The sequence below is a fragment of the Drosophila tropicalis genome, unplaced genomic scaffold (genome assembly GCF_018151085.1).
Source record: "Drosophila tropicalis isolate 14030-0801.00 unplaced genomic scaffold, ASM1815108v1 contig_993, whole genome shotgun sequence".
Taxonomy (NCBI): Eukaryota; Metazoa; Arthropoda; class Insecta; order Diptera; family Drosophilidae; genus Drosophila; species Drosophila tropicalis.
In genome coordinates, this window is record NW_027173497.1 from 751,385 (window position 1) to 774,490 (window position 23,106).

Here is a 23,106-nt window from a genome sequence, read left to right on the forward strand (position 1 = left end):
TAAGAGTGTCTCAACTCTGGGGACCCTTGGCACCAAAAATTTGACATAGTATATAGTATAGTATCACTAACCATAGAATATGGTATAGTATTCTATGGTTAGTGATAGTATAGTATTTTGCGGTTGCTTACATTTCTTCTTCTTTAATTGGCTCATTAAGATCAGTACAATAATGTCACTTGGTGCATTTTTTCTGTAGATTTCTTAAAAGGTGTGCAACAAAAATACTCAAAGTCTAGTTCAACAGTACTTTATTCCATTCATATTTTGATGAAAGAACGTTGTTATCCAGATGAGGAAAAGTCGGACCATTTTCAAACTGGCAAGTAAAGATTTCTCGTTACTGGTTTAAGGATATCCTTTGTTAAACCAATTTTATTTCCAAGTTAAAAACAAGGCATCTTCAGTTACGTGCATATAATATATAAGTATATATAAATATAAGTATGTACGTATACATATGTATGTAAATATGTAACATTGCTTTTAGTGTCATAAACATAAATAATGGGGAAGAATAAGGTTACGACAATAAAATAGCTTAAATACTGAGTTTTACGATGTATGTATGTATAAAAAATTGTCATTCCAAAATTGTTCCTCGTGCTATGTTGAAAAACATAAGATGAACAATTTTCGAACAAGATATGGTTTTATGGTATCATTTGCTAGCCATTAACTAAACTACTCGATATTGGTAAATAACTCATGGGTTGTATTGTAATTAAGTCAAATCCTCTTAGTAGCATTCATTTTGTCGCCGCCACATTGATGCCCACCTTTAGGACAGATTCAGACGGGGGGCTGAGCAAACTTACGGCTCTGACTGACGTCTCCCTTACGCCGGAGGTTAGTCATGGTTTTGCTTAAAAATGGTGGAAGTTCGCTTTGATTTTCGGACATTGAGTCTTCGGTGGACGGTTTGTAATTATTGTAGGTACGAATGCCCGAATTAGATCGAACGGGAAGAAGTGTTACCAACCGATGTGCGCTGTTCTCGGTGGAACTCGATTCGACAAGTTGTGAAATTTGCAGCATTTCCTCATATTTCAATGGGTCCACTAACTCTACTTCCGCCTCACCTACAATTGGAATGGCGGCCCCAGGCACTTCACTGGATCCGTCGTTTATAAAACTGGACATAGGCTTGATAAATGGTTGCCGCGATTGAGGAGGTAACGTGACATGCTCCCTTATACTCAAATCCTGCATAGTCGGCTCAGTTGGTGTTATATTAGTTGGTGTAGATTTTTTTTCATTCTTCTGTGGATGCCTTAATTTATTTTGTGAAAAAGGCGGAACTTTGGTAGGAACACTTGGAGTTATACCCATCTTTGAGGCCAGATTGTCAAAGATAAGCGATATATCTTGGATATTGCTGGCATTGTTAATACGTGTTTTGATATCGTTTAGTGTGAAATTTTCTATTTTATCAATGTCTTCGGACATGGAGACCCAGGCCTGCAGGGTCTTGTTAAAGACGCGCTTCATGTTACCATTGTATTCAAAATTTTGGTTAGCTGAACTGTTGACGAACTCCCATTTTGAATGCGAGGGAAAGAGAACGGAGTCATCCAATATTGTGGGACGATCACTGCTGGGACGCGTTTGAATTCCCACCCTCGTATTTACTTTTATTTTTGACTCTTTGGCGGTAGTAGTAGTGGATGGGGTTGAAGTGGTGAAGATTGACGTGTGGTTAGAGAAAATTGTTGATGGTGTATTACGTTGTAGTATAATCTCTTTAAGATTCATAAAGTTTGGTTTGGAAAGAGTCAAATTGTGAGACAGAGGTTCTGGCAGTTCTTCCTTGTCCTTCTCCAGCTCAGTATGTGATTTGTGAGTATCCAATCTAGAAATAGGAGACGTGGTTGTACTTTCCTCTTTGGGAAGATTTAGCAGCTCCATGAAAAATTCGCCAATGGTATCGGCAAGCGCCGAATTATCAGTTGTCTTTTCGGAAAGTATTGCGGGCTTTGTTGTTCTTGTCTCTATTGTATTCGGTGTGGTAAAATCAGATATTGTGCTTGGGGCGATTTGGACAGTTGTGTTCTTATCGGGTTTGCTTTCCTGTTTGCTTGAAATCTCGTCTTTTTCTTGCTTTTTGGCTATTACGCCTCCACCAAGGTGTTCGAACTTCTCATTGCTGCCATCAATATCGAAAGAAGGCTCACCCCCAGACGCAAGAGTAGGAATTATAGGTTTGAATGGTGGAATAATTACATCGTCTAGTAGGGGCACCGGTAATGGATGTGGTTCGACTAACGCTCCGCCCAATCGTTCAAAATTCTCGGTACCCGGCATGAAAATCGGATTGGCAAAATTGTGGTAGAAAAGCAAATCGTGATCCTTCTCCTGACCGTCGCTGGTTTTCTCAAATTTTACGGCTGGTTTACGCAAAGCAGTATGTCGGAGTCCCAGATACGAATCTTTATTTACCGGCGGCATAGCAGCTACAGGCGGAATCGGATTATCCCCGATAAATGGTAGCTCTAGTTCATCAATCCGTTTTTGGGGCATATGAGGTATAGTTGAAGTAGATGGAACCCCGTCAACTGAGGGAAGCGTCTTTGTTGGAAAGGCAGGTGGTGGTCCTGGTAGGAGTTCCGGCACCTCACGGTGCATTGGGCGCCAAGGCTGAGTGTCCAATATAGGGAATGTCGTAAAAAGGTTCGCGTCAAGTTTTGGCACCACAACTGTGGAGGTGGGAATGGATTGCGTCAGGCTAGAAAATATAAACGCGTTGATTGTACTGGTAATTGGCGCTGCCGTTGTGGTCGAAGTTGCGCTTGTTGTCCTCACAGTTGTTGTCGTGGTTGTCGGTATAGTTGACGGTGACTGTATGCTTGGTGCCTTAGTGGTTGTGGCTTTGGTAGTCTTAATTGTTGTAGGTAATTGAGTAGTGGGTTTAGCTGTACTAAAAGGCCCTTTGTGGACTGGTGGCTGTGACAGCACTGTGGTTAACTTTTCAACACTTGGCTTCTTGGGGTTCACCCGTAGGGAGTAAGGCGTTACTGCAATTGTCTTAGGAGGCAGACTACTGCTTTGATATACTTTTGTAGGAGCAGCTTTCTTCCGTGCAATGTCTGCATCTGTCTTGGTGATTTCAAAGGAACCTTCAAATGAACCTTGAATAACCGGCGCATTTTCTACGTCGATATCAGGTTCCTCGTAAGGCGAATGTGGTCCCAATGGGGTATTCGGATGTCGAGGCTTAGGCGTGCTAACCCCCAGATTTGGCTTACTTTCGATAGTATGTCCAGCGGACCCTTTTTTCATTAGATGCTTTTCCAGCTGGGTTTGACTAGTGGGCACAGCTTGCTACAAAAGAAAATTCACGTTCGTGTTCATCACTGAAGAAAGTACATACATATGTATATACTGTATACATATATGTATGTACATATGTACATACATATGTATGTTAAGCTTATATTTTACTTACAGGCTCCCTTAAAATTGCAGATTGTACAATTTGCTCGTCCATAATACGCTTGATCTCCACTGATTCAGTGTCTAAACGGAGCGACCGATATAATGACTTACCAGCCGAGGTTTCCAAAAACAAAGAATCTTTGATATATTCTTCAACACTTAGAATGTTCCTACAATTAAATAAGTGTTAAAAAACAGTTTTCGTCAAATTAAATTGATCAACCTACTCTGGCAATTTGCGTACATCCAAAAAAACACGAAAGAAAACCTTAATTAGTGGACCGTCGCCGAAACCCCAGACATCTGTTTTAAGCGATTGTAGACCGTTATCCGCCAAAGCCCGTTCTACAAATCGTTTATAAAAGTCAATTTTCTGTTTATACGTGGTAGTATGATTATATTTAAGTCCTGTCGAATATAAATCGCCCTTGGAAATACGAAAGGAACCATTGAAACCCAATATTGCTGTGAATTAAAATGGATTAGTTTTTGTTTAAATCTATTTAAAAGCACTACTTACGATCTTCAAGCGTTGCCTTAATTGAACTAAAATAGAAGGCTAATCCAGCTATAGAAATTACTGCTAAAAGAACTATAAACGCCGCAGTAGTCAGAATGATGGAAAACGACCGGTTCTTTTGACATTGCGTGTGAGTTTTTGTTGAAAATGCAGATGGAGCTATATTTCGACCATCTCTCCAGATGCCCCATGTATTGTAGCCATATTGACCGTTAAGACTATGATCATTCGTATGTGTTGGCTGTTTGTTCATGTGATAGTATGCACCCAGCTGAGACCGTCTACCCAGAGTGTTTTGGTATGTGTAGTCCGCACTCTGAAGTCGAAAAAATTGAGACGGCTATTGGTAACTCTGTTTCTAAAGCATGTCAATGCGCTCCCTAGCCAATTAATGCAAATGGTTGCAAATTATATCATTATTGACAATTTTTTTTTAAGCCCATCTAGCGCAGTAGCAACTTTCTTTTTTAGGTGAAGACTCAAAGAAGCCATTAACCTTACTACGATTTACGGGTTGGCAAAGAATATAAAAAAAACAACAAATCTTATTTAGATTTTTTTTTTATTGATCATGTAACAAGTAGGTTAGGATTGTTACTTCTTAATCTTAATTAGTTCAGAAATAGTTTTTCTTCATTCTTTTTTTTTGAATACCCCATAGCAAATTGGCAATAAATGATAAGGCATGGCATGTGTATGTTAATCGTTTCAATTAACTTCTACGCAGTTAAAGTTAGAATTTTACATCGTACTGGGTATCTTTAAGCCGATGTCTCGGATTGCTCATTTACTTTGTCTTGCGTTGATTTGTACAATTACATTCTCTTAGCTATTCTAGCAAAGAAAGTCATTCACCTTTCGATTGTTCTTTTGCCTCTTTCGTAACTCTTTGTTTAAGTTAGCATCTAAGTATGTGTATATCTGAATGCGTTCAGTTATTGGAAAGTCGACACAAATCAAATTAAATTTACAACAGTTATTGATAGCTCAGAAAATCTCGAACTGTGTTGAGTTGGAATGTCACAGGGTATGTACACATTGTTTATTTTTCTTTTTTTTTTTTATCCACTATAAATAGCACTAGTTTGAAAAACTTACCATCTGCCGACATGTCTGCGTTCGATATATATCAGTCACGCCAGATAAACTTTGAAAGTATTTCTTTGTTCCATAGACCGTATCCATCTTTTGACTTTAGCGATCTCAAATGTTCTGAAATTGAACAAACATATCCAAGAAAACACTTTCGTTTAAAAGATTCAAGAGTTTTTTCATAAACTTTTAACTCTCATTGCTGTCAACCACTGGAATCTCAGCAAGACTAAAAACAAAAACCTGCTAGTCCTGTTTAGTAGGTGATTTTCGTTACTTCCAAAACCAAAGTTCTCACTTTTCACACAAACGTAAAAAAAAGGAAGAAGATTTATGTATATTTCACTTATTTTTACTAGTACAACGTGGATGTCCAAATTGTCGAATTTGTTAACCTTATTCACATTTAGGGTAGAGTGAAAATGTCACCGATGACCACATGTAAAAGCGAAAGCCTTTCCAAAAACAATTTAATTAGAAACTTTTATACGCTTGCTCGACGAGCCAAACAATTTTGGACTTTTCACTTCTATCTTGCACTCAGTAATGTCTAGAGCTTGGGAAATAATAACCAATACGACAGCTTGTACAGTGCGAGTGGATTTAACGACTCAGAAGAAACCAGTTCTTTGGCTGGAATGGCTCGTCGGGGGTTATTGCTCGCGGGACCGTCATATTTGTGTATACACACTTACATGTCTATCGTTACGGGTCAACCTGAGAGAGAGAGCGGAAGAAATAGAGTCACACAGAGAAACCTCAAAATAGTTAAGAAGCCGAGGTAAAGTCAGCCATATGTACATGTATGTAGCTAAAATACTATATTTTTGTATATGTATGTAAGTGTATGTGTACATTTACAAACATATGTACGTACATACAAACGAATAGTAAATAAGATCATTTAGCACTTGACTGCTTTCAAAAGTAAAAGTTATACTTTATAATTTTCAAATATTTGTAAAATTCTGATTTTATAAGATTTATGTAAATAAAAATGTACACATGAGCGTACAATGCTCATTTCATTTTTACTATCAAATCAAAGCAGCTCCTACTTATCCTTTTATGAAAGAACCGAAGCCATTTGAAAATTTGTCATTTAAATACAGTTTATCGGCGTATTTGGCTACATATATGAGCTCGACCCGCCGTGATGATAAAAAATTTACGTATGTTTGTACATACATACATATGTACATATGTATATGTACATATTTCATTTCTTCAAAGGTGTTTCCTTCTGCACTTTGCACACTTGAGACCAAAATTAATATACTTAATAGACAGTTAATAGATGGTAGTTTTCTTATAGTTTAGATTAGTCTATACAAAAATTAATCAATTTCTCTTATCCGATTTCCCATTGGTGAAATTAAACAAAACATAAAATAAACCAAATATAAAAAGATGTTTGATCTGTCACTCAGATTTAAATGTTCAAATTTCTAATATGTACATATGTATGTATGTATGTATATATGTACATATTTACGAGTTGGTATCTAACGGGATTTTTCCATTGAATTCAGTCCATTTCATTCATTTGAAAGAGCTATTTATATTTTCAACAAAATTAACAAAATGTACCAAAGTAGATGGCCAAAGCAAGCCGATAGTGATGTAAATGTCAATAAGTTGGTTTCAAGAAAGCAGCGAAATGGAAAGTTTATTTTTAAAATGCATTAGTAAAAACGCTGAAAAGCGAAAATTCGAATATTTGTCTTAACAATGCGACAAAATGAAAGGGTCAAACTTACAGATCGCAAAGTGAATGCCTCCTAAATAAATTGGGAAGCTGATTAATTCGTCCAAGCCAAAAATCAGCAAATCTATTGTATGATATACATACATACATACATGTTCAATAAAGAAATGTGCATTTAAATTTTGGTTATTAAGGTAAAAGAAAAAAAGTTGTGCTAATTTAAAGTCAAAAAAATTTAATTTTAAGTGGTGTACAGTGATATATCTGTGTTTACTTTAACTTAATTTAAACTTTACGGAATTAGGAATGTATTATTTATTTATGCATATTCTCAATTAAAGGCATAGGTAGAACCCCTGGTGTTTGTATTTAAGAAAAAAAAAAAAAAAAAACTAACTTCGACAGGGTCAATATTTGTATATCCTTGCAAGTTTTTTGTTACTTATTCCTTACTTATGTATGTATGTACATACATATGTATATCCGTCAAAGTGGAAATACTTTTTACCTAAAAAGTCTAATGTTTGCGAAAGAACGGCCTACAATCTTAGTATATGAAATAACGAAGTTTTTGAACAAAGTCACAGAGACCATCGATCCTATGGGAGCTATATAATATAGTCATCCGATGTTGATTAAATTTTAGAATGTTTAATCGGACAGTGTTTAATGGATAATGTTTAATGGACCGACAGTTCCGGTTTTAGTGTAATGTATGTACTTATGTACTTATGAACATATGTACATACATACATATGTATATGCATAGTCGTACGTAGTAAAAGTTTTCAGGTGAATCTAAAGAAGTCTTAAAGTTCTAGCCATTAAAACATTTACTGTTATTTCCTAACTGGCGACCAATTAGAACAAACAAATTTAAGAACAGTTCTTATAATCCAACCGAGGCGCCTTCTTCACATGCTTCGGCGAGCATACATATGTATGTACATACATACGTCCATAAGTTTGTAGGTACATACATACATACATACATATGTACCTTTGTGTGTTGTTTGGTTTAAATTGCTAACTAACTAACCGACTTCGGTGTACCATGCACCAAGTTTTAACTGCTAGTAAGTTTTTAACTAATACAGATTTTTTAAAAAATTAAACGGACAATTGTTTTTTTCATTTTAGCCAACGGCCAACTCCGACCTTACGGCTCTCCTTTTAGAAAACGTTTATAACGTTTATATGCATAACATGCCTGTTATCAGTCACTTTAGCACTTCAATTATCATTACATGATAACCAATATTAAACGACAATAGCTAAGAAAATACCTAAGTTATTGAGAAAAGTCACTTTTCGTTACTTTAGCGTTTGTATGGGAGCTATATGATATAGTGGTCCGATCCGGCTGAATCCGAGATATACAGTATATACAAGCCTTCATGCAAAATTTCAGCTCTGTAGCTCTTACGGTCTAGGAGGAGTTTGCGTTGAATATTAAAAAAGTTTATTACGCCTATAAACGACTGTGCCAAATTTGATCAAGATCGGTGACTATATCATATAGCTCTTCGTTATTTCCTATGATTGTAGGCCATTCTTTCGCAAACTTTAGCCTCTTTAGAAAAAAAGTTTTTCCACTTTGATAGCTATAGGTAAGCAAAGAGTTACAAAAAAAAGTTGCAAGGGGATACAAACTTTGACGCGGTCGAAGTTAGCCCCGGCTCTCTGGAGTATACATACATATATACTCCTTCATATATTTTTCGTATATCACTACATGATACAGTGGTCCGATCCGAATTATTTTCATATAGCAGCAACTTTGTAATATACGTTACCGCTTTTCGTAGTTAACCTTATTTTCTGATTCGTACTACTCTTTGTGGATGCATAAATGAGACATTAAAGTCGCGCAAACGAATTTTGTGCTGTTATTGGAGCTATTCCCTATTATTGGAAAGGTCCTTTGCATCTGCCATCTAAAATATTGAACTTAATAACATTCAAATTGGTCCTATATGTTTTGGTGCAATAAAAAAAACGCCTACTATTCAATTATAATTTCGCATCCAACTCACCTGGAGCACTGTAGAGTACATGCGCTGCAACCTTTAAACATGAACTCGATAAGCTACATAGTATATTCCTAAATCATTTTTTCCTGCTTTATTAAAATCTCGTCCATATGCAGAAATATGAGGTTATGCGCTAAAAAGTTAAATTGCAAAAAAGTGGTTATTCGTGGACATTGAAACTTTTATATTTTACAAAGAATTGATTATTCTATCCAATAGTAAAAGTCTTAGACTGGACTCTGGTAGACATTTTTGTAAAACTCTTCCTAAAGTTGAGATTTCGTTATAAGTTTTGTTTTTGAGAGTTGCTCAGAATGACACAAATTTTAAGACACACACCTAAATTTGTAACAAATTACCTGTACTCACAGATAGTACAAGCCCGACTTTTTCACTAATTTTTAATTTAATCAATAACGTTTTTCTTTCAAAAGTTATATACACTCCAGGTCAAGCAACAATTTGCAATAAGCAGAAGGAAATTCATTCTGTTCCCAACACTTATTTTTAATAACGCCAGTGTTGGAAAAATTTGAAAAAGCAAGTATGCAGAAATGTTCATTGATTTTTATCTACATATAAAGCGGCATATAAACATTTCGATTTCATTTACTTTTAAAAATTGACTTAACGGCTCGGCACCCCTATGTGGATTAGCACGCAACACCTTCAGTTTATGTAGCGTTTCGTCTGTGTGTATTCGTGTGCTCAGCTGCTCTGTGGATTTCAAGCAATGACGTAGTAGGCTGGCTGCAGCACTGTCGATTTATTTTGACTGTAACTTGTGTTCTATTTATCTGACTTAATTGAAATTTTGGGATTTTAAAGATTTTCAATTTCTTCATTTGTGTTTCTTCTATAACTATATGATATAGTGGTCCGATCCAGACAATTTTCATACTTTATCTGCTACGGGCTATAAGTAGCTCAAATATCAAATAGTTTCATCCCGATAGCTCTTAAGATAGCGGCGTAAAGTTGATTTGCACAGACGGATGGACGGACGGACTCTATATCGACTCAGCTTCTCATGCTAATCAAGAATACACATACATACATACATACATATATACTTTAAAGGGGTCGGAAACGTCTCTTGCGCGTTATATACATACATCTGACCAATTTTATAATACCCTCTGCAAGGGTATAAAAACTATAATTGATCGCTGTCATATACAAACCCAAAAAAATAGCATGCTATTTGCGAAACACTGCTGCAAGTTTATTTTGTAGGCCGTTTGGTGAAAGATCGACTTTTTGGACAAAATACTTTGGCCCATGCATGGCCATGTACAGGGGAAGAGAGAAACAGAAAAACTTGCAAAGCATACAAACTTCGGCACATCTCCCCTGTGGTTTATAAACAAATTGGCCATCTTTTAATAGCATCCGGAATCTTTTACTGTTTTTAGGAGAAGTTGATCCACTTCCGACAAACGAAGACTAACATGCTGCGTGATTTTCAATTTAGAAATGTAACCAACATATGTATTGTAAATCACTTTTGGGACTTTCACCGGCGCATTGCAGTGATTATGTGCCCGTGAATCAGTTACGAATGTGCTTAAAGTTTCTGTCATTATAAAAGCCTCGAACTGGGTCAATTGCCGCCTCTTCCTTTACAGAATCGGAATCAATTTATGCCTCAACCTCAATATTTAGCTAAGAGTATGCAAAACTTTTTAAGATACCATTATCTCTCAGTGTTTCTAGGTTCCCATTAAAGTAATGCTGATTGTTCTTCTCTTTGGTCAAGCAACGGTTCTAGTATTCGCCGCGGCCACGGGCAACTGTCAATTGGCCCAGTTCATAAACGTGGTAATTGCGCTGCGACTTAGAAAACTTAACCAATCTAGTAACAAGAAATTTGTTTTATCGTTTGGAGAGTTAGTTGTCGAGAACCGAGTTCGTTGCCACCCTTTATTTAAGTTTTTATTTCTAATTTCTATTGAAGAATGACATCACAACTGGTTTTTGTGGCTTGCAGAGGGCTCCCAGTGTCTTTTATGAGCTGATTTCGTTTACTTTTTAATTTTAACATTCATTATTTTTTGCTCCGCCCGTTGTTAACTCGTTTGTTTTATTGCACTTTTGGTGTTTGGTAGGAAAATGCCGTTTTTAGTAATGTAACTTGTTTTGTACCTTCAACTTTAGTAGCGACTGCTTTTCAAACCGAATTTACATATGTATGTTTGTATGTACATATGTATGTACATACATACATATGTACGTACTCTTTATGTGTAAGGAGGCTTACATAGTTTACCGAGAGTCAAATTAACACAACTTATCTCATTAACTCACCAAACAATTTTTTTTATTGACTTAAATAATATAAATCCGCGATCAAATCTCATAAAAAATTTGTTCATCCTTGTAGCATATTGTACAAAAAAAAAAAAAAATAGCACAAGACCGATAAAAAATACCCGAAGACACCTTCCGCCAACTGAACACGGCTGGCGCTCAACAACGACTAAGGTGAAAAGAGTTGGCTGAATGGATTAAACAAGTACTTTTCTTTTTGACCAAATCAAGATTACAAGATATGCGGAACGAAATAACATTATTTATTTATAATTTTTGATATTAGTGAATATACTGGTTGAATAAATTTTTAAATAGACATATACTGTGAATTGTGTTAAACAATTTACCAATAAGACTAGCCTTCAAGAAGTTTGTTATTCCAAGACTTGGCGATCATAGCAATAGCGTCCCGCTTGAGTTTGGGCCCAAACAGAGGATTCATCTGAGCCATGTAGCAACATAACCAGAAGAGCCAACAGCAAGCCGCTGTTAGCATTAAAATGCAGCGTATTAGATTTTGATGGGGTCCTTTAGGCGTCATTACTGGCATACCGATGCCCACAGCTCCCCATACAGCAGTAAAAAAGAGCACAGGAAAGAAAGCTGCGCCCATTTTTAAGGATAAGTTTTGCCTTTGTCCTTTCGTTCTATTTAATAAATCAATAAATATCGTAAATAGAGCAAGAAATATAAATTTATAATCGATAACATTCCTTATTTTGATAAACATGCAGCCTTAGAACCCGTCATCGAAATGCTGAGAACTAGTTCAATTCGATACATACAGTCGCCTTAGAGTGACCAAATCAAAACGATACAAAAAATAAAACAAATAATTATTTTTTAATAAATATTAAAAAAAAAACAGCATTATAATGACCATGCGACCTGATGATCACCGTCGAAAATGGGACAAGGATGAGTACGAAAAGCTAGCAGCGGAACGGCTTATCCATCAAGCAGCACCAAAAGATGAAGGTAAGTGTTGCATTTATATTTTCTCATTCCTCGTTCTAATTCTCTTTTAAACAATCGCTATCCAAAGAACCCGTACAACGAGAAAATTTAAAACGACGCGACTACAAAGTAGACCTAGACAGCAAGCTTGGTAAAAGCGTTGTTATAAACAAGAACACGCCCACCTCGCAATCCGGCGGATATTATTGCAATGTGTGTGACTGCGTGGTCAAGGACTCTATCAACTTTCTGGATCACATCAATGGAAAGAAGCACCAGCGCAATCTTGGCATGTCTATGAAGGTGGAGCGCAGTACCGTAGACCAGGTTAAGGAGCGTTTTCAGCAAAACAAAAAAAAAAATGGAAGAAAAACAAAAGGACTACGAGCTAGAAAAGAGACTGCGGGAAGCAAAGGAAGAAGAGGATCGTTACAAAGAGCATCGTAAGGAAAAGAGAAAAGAACGGAAAAGAAAGGCAGACGACAACGATAACGACGTGTCTGAAGGGCTACGTGATGAAATGGCAGCTATAATGGGCTTCTCAGGGTTCGGTGGGTCCAAAAAAAATTCTTAGCTCTTAGATGTTACGCTGCTTTTAAGTAATAGACAGTTAAGAAATATAAATTTATCATGGATTTGCGTTTTGCAATATTTATTTCGTAGTGTCAGATATTCTATCATGTTGACTATATTGGTAGATTAATTAAATATGCAGCCAAATGCAAAACCAAAAATAACACGTTGATCCCTCTTCCTCTTAAAAATAATGACCATTAAGTAAATACGAATCCATTCTCGGTAGGTATATCCCATGGAATGTTGAAAAATTCTCCCGGCAGCTGGGTACAATGTGTGGAGTTGTAGTCTCGTAAGTGCTTGCGCAGCTAAGTAATAAAACACAGATCCTCATTGTCGAGATCATAGTCAGTATTTGAGTTAAGAGAGAACTTACCAAGAATACAGCCATTTGTGTGCGCACTTCGTCCGAATACTCGGCCCCGATCAGCATAGGAAACGATTTTCCCTCATCGGAGGCATATGTTATAAGGCGCGACATACATTTTTTCTCCTCGATACCAGGAATATTATATGGCTCCAATGGTTTTGCCAATAAATTATTCATCTTAGATAACTGCGCTACATTGAATATATTCGGGTAACGGTATTTGAGGAGTGATAAAACCAAGAAATTGCCACGATTTGTTTCAATACGGTTGTCCCTTGAATAAAAAACAAAACGAACAAACAGGGAAATAGTTGCCACAACAGATTTTAACATTCATGCAACTTACTCGGCGATTATTTCATCATCAGTGCGACGTATTAGCGAAACTGGACCATTATACTTATTGGCCAACTCGGCATTATTAAGATTAAAATAATTGCGAATAGCAATCCGAACAATACCACTAAGGCACAAAGGCATTCGAGGCTGGGCCAAGTACAAGACATCGTCAAAAGTGGCGTCTAGCACTACGCCTTTGACATCCGGATAGATGGAAGCGGCATATAAAGTACTGAACCCTCCAATACTCCAGCCATACAATATTATGTCTTCCACCAAAAAGCCAAGGTGATTAATGGCAAACTGGATGACTCCGTCAATTGCGTTTTGGTCCTGTTGCGGATGCGGCTTACCACTACTACCGGCAAATCCTGGATGGTTCCAGCCAAGTACTGAGAATTTTAAAGCAATAGGTGTGCCCATAATTCCTACTTCGTAAAATCCAGCGTTACCCTCCGAGCAGATGACAAGGGTTTTTCCATTACCTTCGTTGTCATTGCGGTTGTCAATAAAAAGCGTGTCAATCTCGTTTGAGTCGATGGTTTTTACCTTGTAACGTATGCCATTATCGTCGTCAATAAGTTTTGCGCGTCCCGATATCAGCATGGGCTCTGCAAAAAAAATTAATTATTACTGATACCTTAATTGTTTCTAAAACATTTTCCCATTATGTACGTACTCATAAATTTTTGGATGAGCTTCACCGAACCTGGATATATCATAGGCAAACCAAATGTATGAATAGCAATATAGGCTAATAGCTCGCACGGTAGAGTGGCAAGTGATATCGCCTCCCGCCTACCCACAGATTGTGCTGGTTTCTTAGCATCCCTAAGATGAATAGTTGCAATCAAGAAAATACTGATTATGTAGAAATTTTCAGTTCCTTACTTTTTGCACTTACCCTGTCAATGTCTTTACATCAAAATCAACTGGCCACGCACTGAACTCAATATCAAAGCGCCGCAGCTCGTTGTTACCATTTCCAGATGACTTGCTGCTTCTGGCTTGAGCCAATGCCTTTATCATATTGGAATACGAGCGTGACTGTTTACGACCGAGTCCCCGCATAAACAGCGATATAATAACAATGAGACCCACACTAGTAGTGATTTTAGCTATAGTTGGCATGGAATCAGCAACGATGTACCCACGCCTATAGAGAAATGTGGCAATCAATGGCGATGTGTAGTATCCTACTGACCACATAACAGACAGCTGTAAATTATTATTACATACATATGTTGTAGGGCAAACTTGAATGGTATTGGGTATAGAAATATACATACATACATACATACATAAGTATGCACATATGTATGAATTTACGTACGGTTGAAAGAATTTGTTCACCAAATTTCTCGGCTGCTCCGGCCTCATACATTTTACGCTGCGGCTCTGCCACTCCCTTATATTCCATATAGAGATTGGGGCCGAACATGTAATTGAGGAAACTCGTCATGTTGGTTTCGCTAAGTTATTAAAAAATTGAAAATGTGGATATTTATGTATTTTTTTTTTTATTGTAATTACTGTGAAAGCTTGACCAGGGCCACTCACTCACAAGTCATCCCAAGTTACGTTGCTACCAGGGTGGAAGTAAAATAGCAACTATCGGCATTAGGACTAGGTCAAACGTGACAAGTCCGACGGAACAACGAATGGTATAATATGTATATAAGAAGGCTGCACTAATACATTCAAAACTATTGTTAATTAGAGTACTCATTCGAATACAAAATATTCATATACACTCGGGCCTCGATTATCCGAGATCCGGTTAACCGGTAATTAACCGTGATCAAAGATCAATCTATTGTTTTTTGTGTGCCATGTTTTTAAATTCTTAAATTAATATTTATTTTTAAGATAATATAAATAATAAGAATAAAAAAAACTGTATAATCAAAATAGTTATTCGATTAACTGTGAAAATCGATTATTAGTAATGCTCCTGGTCCCGATCATTACAGACAATCAAGGCCGTCTGTATTATGTATTTAAATAAATTTTAATGTCAGTTCATTTTTATCAACTTCAAAAATCGGTGCAGGCTGATTGATTTTGTGCAACGAAATGAATGAGTGATCAAATCATTTATAAATCATGAATGCTCTTGGCATATACATATGAACAGGCATACATCCGTCACCAAATGAATGATGGACTTATTTATTCAAAACTTTTGTTTTGTGAAACAACTACGTACATACACATGTACATAAATGTAAGTCTTATTATTATTAAAATGCAATATTACTAAAGACCATACCAAATTTAAGCAATTATTATAAAAAAAAAAAATAAAACAACTTATTAGATTTCTGTGGCGAAAATAATAAAATTATTAATTTCTATTTCACTTTTTATAGATCGTCGGCTCTCAAAAATCTGCACCAATTGTAAAACCACAATTATCGATAATGCACACCAAATGAATAAATTAAAATAACCAATGTTAAATATTTCGACAATCAACTGGAGGTAAATGTGAACTTTGACTACTCCGACCCAAAATGGTATAAAAAATAAGAAATTTCAAACAACGGCCCTCGACTCAATGTAGTGTCATATACTCTGAACGATAAACGTGGGTTCGATAGTTAGTGTGCATATTGTAGCTTAAGTACCTTAATAAGCGGCTAAGAAATGGAAGAGCATAAACATGTGCAATCAAAAAACTTGGCATCTAAAAACAGACTTGAGGATACCTTTACCTATATCTCTAGTTCAGAAGATGAGGAAGAATTGGATGAAAAGCATATATTGGGTAATTTGCATTTTGGGTGGTAAAATATTACAGTTGGTATCAGGGAAACGTCACCACTTTACTCATACAATTGTACAGTCAAGGAAAAAAGATAACATACACTTCCAATTTTGCCATATTTCGGCTTTTTGCAATAAAAATTAAAAATGAAAGTATGACATAATTAAGGGACAAAAAAATCTAAATCTAAAAAAAGTTCAAAAAATTTTAAACAATTAAAGTTAATGGCAACAAAAAGAAAAAGTTGCGGGAAAAAAGTCGACATACACCGAAATTGGTCTTTTCAGAATGCAATATAGTCATCTATTTCTTGAGGAACATTTATATATATATATATATATATTATATCCACACAGTATATACATAAATACATATATTCTTGATCAGCATAAGAAGCTAAGTCGATATATGTAGCTATTTCCTTTTGTTCGTTCATCGGTGCGTATGCGTTTTACTCATCCATCTTAAAAGTTAATAAGATGAAACTTGGTATTGAAGCATTTTACAACCTGGGTGAGATAAAGTATGAAAATCATCCTTGTTATTTATAATAATAAAGATTTATATGGTTTTAAGGAATTAAATGAATTCAAAGAGACTATGCCCTTACTGTGGGCATTGTCAAAATTTAACTGTTCTGTACTTTTTTTTTCATTTTATCTTGCAAAATTAACTTTTTTTGTCTACCAATTGTATAAAAAATACTGTACTTTATATTTATAACTCAACTTTTGTCCACTTGTCAAATTGAAATTAACAATATTTGTTGTTAATATATTCTTATGTAACCTTAATGTTAAAATTAACAATTTACATTTATTAACCATGTATAGCTGTATACGAACTGTATAGAATATCAATCTATGCACACATAATCTATACAGAACTTATAAATACTAGATTTAAAAAACAGCATTACTGTGCTATTGTGGATGGTTTTAAATGTCGGCTGATCTGTATTTTTCACGAATTAATGTTTATATAAATATATTTGTGGCATTAATTACGTTACAGAACTATTGTACAAGAATTACCAACCCGTCTCGGATGCATCTCGAACCCCAACTAGCCGAACATCCGTATTCCTGGAAAATACATTGCATTCGGGAGCTGCAACATGTTTAATATGCATTGGTGGCATCAAACGCGTGGAGTCAATTTGGTCTTGTCAAACTTGTTATTGTTTTTTTCACCTAAATTGCATTCAACGCTGGGCTAATGACAGTGTCATGCAAATGAAGGTAAAAGGAGAGCAGCAGCGAAATGACAATCAGGGCTACTATAATCATCTGGGGGAGTTTGTTCCACCAAAGCGTAAAAAGTCTCTTCACTGGTGCTGCCCGCAGTGTCGTATGGAATATCAGCCTGATGAGAGGCCGACAACCTACAACTGTTTTTGTGGTAAGGAAATCAATCCTCCTGCACAACCCTTCCTAGTTCCACATTCATGTGGCGAGGTCTGCGGAAAGTTCTTAGAACCAAAGTGTGGCCACGACTGCAAACTTCTATGTCATCCGGGGCCTTGTCCGCCGTGTGCGCAGCAGTCCCAAAATACTTGCCGTTGCGGCAAATCTGCCCCGCGACCCCTGCGCTGCATTGACAGAGATTGGCAATGCCAAGAAAAGTGCGAAAAGCTTCTATCATGTGGCAAACACAAATGCAATCAAAGATGTCACCGTGCAGGAAACTGCCCAGGCTGCACCAAACAGAGTACCCAACCATGTGAGTGTGGACGAGATATGAAGATTGTCAGCTGCGCCAATAGAAAATGGAAATGCCAGAATGTACGTGCCGCCGTAATGCTTAATGATACTTAATACTTTAAAATATCTGTTATGTGTTTTTCCAAAATTTATCAGATTTGTGGTGGCCGGTTTGTCTGTGGTCTGCATTCTTGTGATAAACTATGTCACAAAGGACCATGCGAAATGGGCGAATGTCCCTTTAATGTCCGTAGCTGTCCCTGCGGTAAAAATGTAAGTTTATCTGTTATTTTTCTTAAGCTTGCTTAAAAATGAATTTAATAAATTGCAGAGCCAATCTTTGTCATGCAGTGAAGTGGTGGATACCTGTGGCGACACTTGTCAAAAGATTTTGTCATGCGGCCAACACACATGCACGCAACGCTGTCATCGTGGACCCTGCAATTCGGTGAGTTATGATTTCTAGTAAAAACTTAACCTAAACTCGTTTTCAAATAATAATAATCTTTGAAATATTTAAATTTCAAATTCTAAAGTTATTTGGATATAACTAAATCCGCTATAGCCTGGTTGATATGACTCGTTTTTATTTGAAAATAAAAAAAAAACAAAGAAGCTAACTTTGGCTGTGCCTTGCAGTCCTTGACCATAATATTTTTACACGTTCCGAAGTCTTTCTATGTATAACTCGAACATTCCAAATATCCTATTTCTTTTTCTTCTTCCCCATGCACGCAACACCTTCAGTTTATGTAGCGTTGCGTCTGTGTGTGTATGCGTGTACTGCTCAGCGGCTCTGTGGATTTCAAGCAATGACGTAGTAGGCTGGCTGCAGCACTCTCGATATATGTATATTGACTGTAACTTGTGTTGTATTTATCCGATCAGACTTACATTTTGGTATCTGTGGTTTTATATCCAGTACCCTTACATTTGATACTCCAACTGCTTCAACTTTTCGTACATAACTATATAATAGTGGCCCGATCCAAAACCCCAAAAGAAAATTGCATCCCGATTTTCTTACTTTATTTTACCCGGGTTATAAGTAGCTCAAATATCAAATAAGTTCTATCGCAATAGCTCTTAAGATGGCTGAGTAAAACGCACACGCGCCGACGGACATACTAACAGGCGGACATGGCTATATCGACTCAGCTTTACATGCTGATCAAGAATATACATATATGTATACTTTATGGGGTCCAAAACGCTTCCGCACAGAAGCGTAACAAACTTCTGATCAATTTTATAATTCTCTCTGCAAGGTTATACAAAAATTACGATTGCAAATTGACTTTAAATGACCTATGACTTATGCTGGGTGATTGGTATAATATGATATGATAACATAACATTTTTATCTGTTAACAGTGCCTAGTCACAACAAGAAAGAAGTGCCGCTGTGGTCTGCACGAGAAGGAGTTGCCATGCTCTAAAGAGTTTACGTGTGATACTAAATGCAAGCAAGTACGGGACTGCGGAAAACATGCCTGTAACAGAAAGTGCTGCGGAGATCAGTGTTTGCCCTGTGAAAAGATATGTGGCAAGCCTTTGAGTTGCAACAAACACAAATGCCAATCGGTTTGTCACCGTGGGCCTTGTTATCCATGCAGACTGGAGTCAGTAGTTAATTGCCGATGTGGCAAGACACGACGTAGTGTTCCTTGTGGCAGAGAGAGAAATACACGGAACCTATGTCTTGAGCTGTGTCGGTTAGTTTCATTTGCTCCTGTTTTTTAATGGAGTACCTACAGAGACCTTTTTGTTTTAGAGTTTCAGCTAAGTGTCATCATATCGTAGAACACCGTTGCCATAAGGGTGAGTGTCCGCCATGCCGCCAGAGATGTGGCCTTCTAAATGATGTCAGCGGTTGTGGCCACATTTGCAAAGCTGTATGCCACGAAGCCGTAAAAGTCAAGAATCAGAAGACATTAAATATTAAAACGCAGATTAAAAAAGTAAGCAAATATTTATTCATAATCTTTAGAACCAGCTTTATTTTAGTTCTACTCTCTACGACTCATTTTTCATCTTGTCAGCAGACATATGAATATAAATCCTTGCCACATCCGCGTTGTGAGGAGAGCGTAAATGTCAAGTGCATTGGTGGTCACGAAGTGGTAACCACATATTGCTGGAACTCTAAGCCAACATCGTGTTATCGCAAATGTGGCAGAATATTGAAATGTGGTAATCATCAATGTAATCTTACGTGCCACACGGTCGCAAATTTGGAGAACATGCAGCAACAGGTAGGCTGTATCAACTGCGAAGAGGGCTGCGTTAAACCCAGACCCAGTGGTTGTAGTCATCCCTGTCCCAAAGGCTGTCATTTACCTCCGTGCTCTCCATGCACCGTTCTGATTAAAAGTAAGTGTCATTGCGGACTCATACAAGTAATGTACAAGTGCAGCGAATTTTTTAACGAAACTGGCTCAATCCAGGAGCAACTCGAACAAAAGGAGAGATTGGGAAGCTGCGGGAATCGTTGTATTAAAAATGTTTGTACTAGCGCCTACAATAGAAGTTATCTTATAACAGCGAGATTAATTTGCGTCTTTGTATTACAGTTTCCTTGCGGTCATCGATGTCTGGCCGTTTGTCACTCTGGGATATGCCCAGGTCCTGAGCTATGTCGTAAAAAAGTACGCATTTACTGCCCATGCAAAAGGTTAAAGCAAGAAATTGCATGTGATATTCATCGAGCTGGCCAATTGTTACTACAGTGCAACTCCCAATGTGAAGCTGATCACTCACGCGCTTTTAAAGAACTCGCACTAAAACAACACTTGGAGGATGAAAAAAACCGTATGGAGTTGGAGAAATTTCAACAAAAGTTTGGAAAGCGCAAGCACAAGGAGCGCAAAATTGCAGACATAGGGCCAAGCCAAAAAAATTTCAATTGGCAACGCGGAGCCATCTATGCTGTGTCCTTAACAGCAACATTAGGGGCGCTGGCAGTAGCCTACTATGCAGATAGGTAATCCACACACTCATCATTAATTCCTAATATTTGTCTTGGGTCAAATTTTTTTACCATACACCCGTAGGATGAAATGGTATATTATAGTGGCCAAAATGAATGTAACAGGTAGAAGGAAGCTTCTTCGACTACATAAAGTATATATATTCTTGATCAGGATCAACAGCCGAGTCAATCTAGCTAAATTAAAATATGTATTTGCTTTACTGGTGTATGGTATACCTAAGTCGGCTGGACGACCTACTTCATTTTTATTGTAGTCAATCATGTTTAATTTATTTCAGAAAATGAAATAAAAACAATTTAAGTAAAAAATGGCAAATAAATTATTCCTTAATAGAAAAACAGGCTATATTTGTATTCTTATTTATTCACGGTATGACGCTATGATTAAGCAAGTGAAGACAAATATACAAATGTGATTTTAAGCCAACTATTTAAAAACCCGGATGACTTACGCCTTCTTGGGCTTTTTATAGATCGAAGCTGCAACAAACACGGAAGCGCTTAGGAGCGTTGATATAAGAAAGTTGGTTAGCAGCATCTTGTCAAACGATTGTACGTATACGGTATAGATACGTGCTAGTGGAAAAAAATGGAAATAACCATATAAGAGTGTCGAATGTAAACGGGGTTTCGCAGGCAATACATACTCATGTTGGTAAATGCGGACAAGGCCCAGGTTGTGCGACTAACGGAGCTGGCATCTTTGGTCCTTAATATAGCCATCAGCTGGAGAACTTTGCTTGTCGCTCCAATCGGCGTACAGAATGGCTAATCAAAAAAATTTACAAAAAACCATCTTATTAAACACTGCCTATACTTCAATTTTCAAAAAGACAGCGTATATGTACATATGTATGTAAATAGCCACATAATTATTACACAATAGCAAAGCGGATGATGCTCACACGATTAGAAAACAAAGAAACAAAAACAAAACAAAAACTCGTTTTACTACTGAAAATGTGAAATAAAATTTCATTAATGATTGTGAATGACAAAAACGACAAATTAGTTTCCGTCGATTTTGTTATCTCTTATCGGGTACACAGAGCTTTCCCCAAGCAGTAAGTAACATGATAAAATGATAGTAATTGACTCACCACTAGGAATGTTAAAATGATAATAGGAAACAGCTTGAGATATATAAGTGTTGCAATTATCACATATATGACCGAAAAAATTTGTGTTCGGTTGCCTAGAAGATCCTGATATTTGAAAGCCCAATAAATAAGGGCATATTCTTGCAAGAGCAGTACAGGGTATTCCATATATGAGAGAAATTCATAGTCTCGTATGTAGTTATAAGATAGCATCACCGTATAGCTAAAAAGCTCCAAGCATAATCCCACGATGCTTATCCCTGGGGAATTGTTAAAGTATTTGTTTTTGTGATATTAATAGACATACATATGTATGTATATACATTTATGTATGTACGTATATGTACATAATATGTGTTACCAGAGAGATGAAATTTCTTGCCCACCTTTGGAAGATTTTGCCTTCCGGATGGTATTAATCTGTGGCACTTTGATGAACAGGCAACTTGAGACCGTTATTAGGCTTAGCAGATCGGCTAATACAAGGACAACGCCTTTTTCCAAGTAGTGGAAGACCAATTCGACCACACCACCAGCCATTACGACCGCCCAACGAACTTTAACACAAATTGGTCAACGCTTGTGGGAGACGGGTATCGATTACCAGAATGCCATATGTTTACCACCAGGCATTAGGCAGTCAATGATTAACTAATCATGTTGTGATTTGTATAGTGATAGTATTTACTTTAAAACACGTACTTAACGCAAAACGGTTGTTATTTATTCAAGTTAATCGCATCATCATTTAGCATAGAACAAAATGGGAAAAGTCTAGACACACAAACTTGGGCGTTCCATTGCAATTTATTGTCTAGTTTTTGTGAAATTATTTAAGATAATTAACATTTTTGCAGGTCACAACCTATTCAGATTGTATGCGATAAATTATCGGATACATTCAAACAGAGATCCAGAAATAACGTCGGCCGCGCCGAAGTTCGTATACCCTTGCAAGTTTTTTTTTTGATACTCCTTTCTTACCTAAAGACGTCAAAGAGGATAATCGTTTTAAATACGTGAAAGATCGGCTTACAATCTAAGGCTGAAGCATACTATTTCATAGTATGTTTATATGACAGCTAGTCATCCGATCTTGATCTAATTTAGCATGGCTTTATTAAAACCACAAAGCTTAAATTTTGGGATAATCACCTTATGAGTAACAAAGTTATTAATAAAAGTCAGATTGATTTTA

General features: G+C 36.8%; 6 protein-coding genes across 12 annotated transcripts; 2 read left to right on the plus strand and 4 right to left on the minus strand.

The window, feature by feature from the left end:
* Positions 1–333: 333 nt before the first annotated feature.
* On the minus strand, positions 334–11,262 carry LOC137586427 (mucin-2). Of its 4 annotated transcripts, none has more exons than XM_068302457.1 (6): positions 11,096–11,262; positions 5,054–5,167; positions 3,956–4,271; positions 3,663–3,900; positions 3,446–3,605; positions 334–3,321 (listed from the first exon to the last, which is right to left on the minus strand). In XM_068302457.1, exons 2-6 carry the CDS (start codon positions 5,138–5,140, stop codon positions 793–795), a joined length of 3,330 nt encoding a protein of 1,109 aa, XP_068158558.1. In that variant the 5' UTR covers positions 5,141–5,167; positions 11,096–11,262; the 3' UTR covers positions 334–792. The 4 variants fall into 4 exon arrangements, with proteins under 4 accessions (XP_068158558.1, XP_068158556.1, XP_068158555.1 ...); XM_068302455.1 differs by lacking the exon at positions 11,096–11,262 and adding an exon at positions 9,158–9,238; XM_068302454.1 differs by lacking the exon at positions 11,096–11,262 and adding an exon at positions 8,792–8,902.
* Positions 11,263–11,340: 78 nt separating this feature from the next.
* Positions 11,341–11,802, minus strand: VhaM9.7-a (Vacuolar H[+] ATPase M9.7 subunit a). Its single transcript, XM_068302458.1, has one exon. The coding sequence runs from the start codon at positions 11,712–11,714 to the stop codon at positions 11,457–11,459; it is 258 nt and encodes an 85-aa protein (XP_068158559.1). The 5' UTR covers positions 11,715–11,802; the 3' UTR covers positions 11,341–11,456.
* A 72-nt stretch (positions 11,803–11,874) lies between these two features.
* LOC137586397 (zinc finger matrin-type protein 2) lies at positions 11,875–12,693 on the plus strand. The gene is given in 3 exon segments (XM_068302413.1): positions 11,875–12,079; positions 12,147–12,409; positions 12,411–12,693. Coding segments are annotated over 3 exon segments (588 nt in total). The 5' UTR covers positions 11,875–11,976; the 3' UTR covers positions 12,633–12,693.
* LOC137586396 (phosphatidylserine lipase ABHD16A) lies at positions 12,679–14,942 on the minus strand. 2 transcript variants are annotated; one of them, XM_068302412.1, is made up of 7 exons: positions 14,908–14,942; positions 14,677–14,815; positions 14,248–14,561; positions 14,023–14,174; positions 13,351–13,954; positions 13,011–13,278; positions 12,679–12,942 (listed from the first exon to the last, which is right to left on the minus strand). In XM_068302412.1, the coding sequence occupies exons 2-7, from the start codon at positions 14,803–14,805 to the stop codon at positions 12,832–12,834; spliced, it is 1,578 nt and encodes a 525-aa protein (XP_068158513.1). In that variant the 5' UTR covers positions 14,806–14,815; positions 14,908–14,942; the 3' UTR covers positions 12,679–12,831. The 2 variants fall into 2 exon arrangements, with proteins under 2 accessions (XP_068158513.1, XP_068158511.1); XM_068302410.1 differs by having other exon boundaries at positions 14,877–14,917.
* A 951-nt stretch (positions 14,943–15,893) lies between these two features.
* LOC137586424 (NF-X1-type zinc finger protein NFXL1) lies at positions 15,894–21,152 on the plus strand. Of its 3 annotated transcripts, none has more exons than XM_068302449.1 (9): positions 15,894–16,113; positions 17,128–17,897; positions 17,973–18,089; positions 18,148–18,264; positions 19,191–19,531; positions 19,591–19,777; positions 19,862–20,320; positions 20,390–20,799; positions 20,870–21,152. In XM_068302449.1, exons 1-9 carry the CDS (start codon positions 15,993–15,995, stop codon positions 21,060–21,062), a joined length of 2,715 nt encoding a protein of 904 aa, XP_068158550.1. In that variant the 5' UTR covers positions 15,894–15,992; the 3' UTR covers positions 21,063–21,152. The 3 variants fall into 3 exon arrangements, with proteins under 3 accessions (XP_068158550.1, XP_068158549.1, XP_068158551.1); XM_068302448.1 differs by having other exon boundaries at positions 15,896–16,113; positions 19,859–20,320; XM_068302450.1 differs by having other exon boundaries at positions 15,906–16,113; positions 19,859–20,320; positions 20,390–20,953.
* Positions 21,153–21,156: 4 nt separating this feature from the next.
* LOC137586425 (solute carrier family 66 member 3) lies at positions 21,157–22,562 on the minus strand. The gene is made up of 4 exons (XM_068302452.1): positions 22,295–22,562; positions 21,909–22,168; positions 21,456–21,576; positions 21,157–21,384 (listed from the first exon to the last, which is right to left on the minus strand). Exons 1-4 carry the CDS (start codon positions 22,446–22,448, stop codon positions 21,257–21,259), a joined length of 663 nt encoding a protein of 220 aa, XP_068158553.1. The 5' UTR covers positions 22,449–22,562; the 3' UTR covers positions 21,157–21,256.
* Between the last annotated feature and the right edge of the window lie 544 nt (positions 22,563–23,106).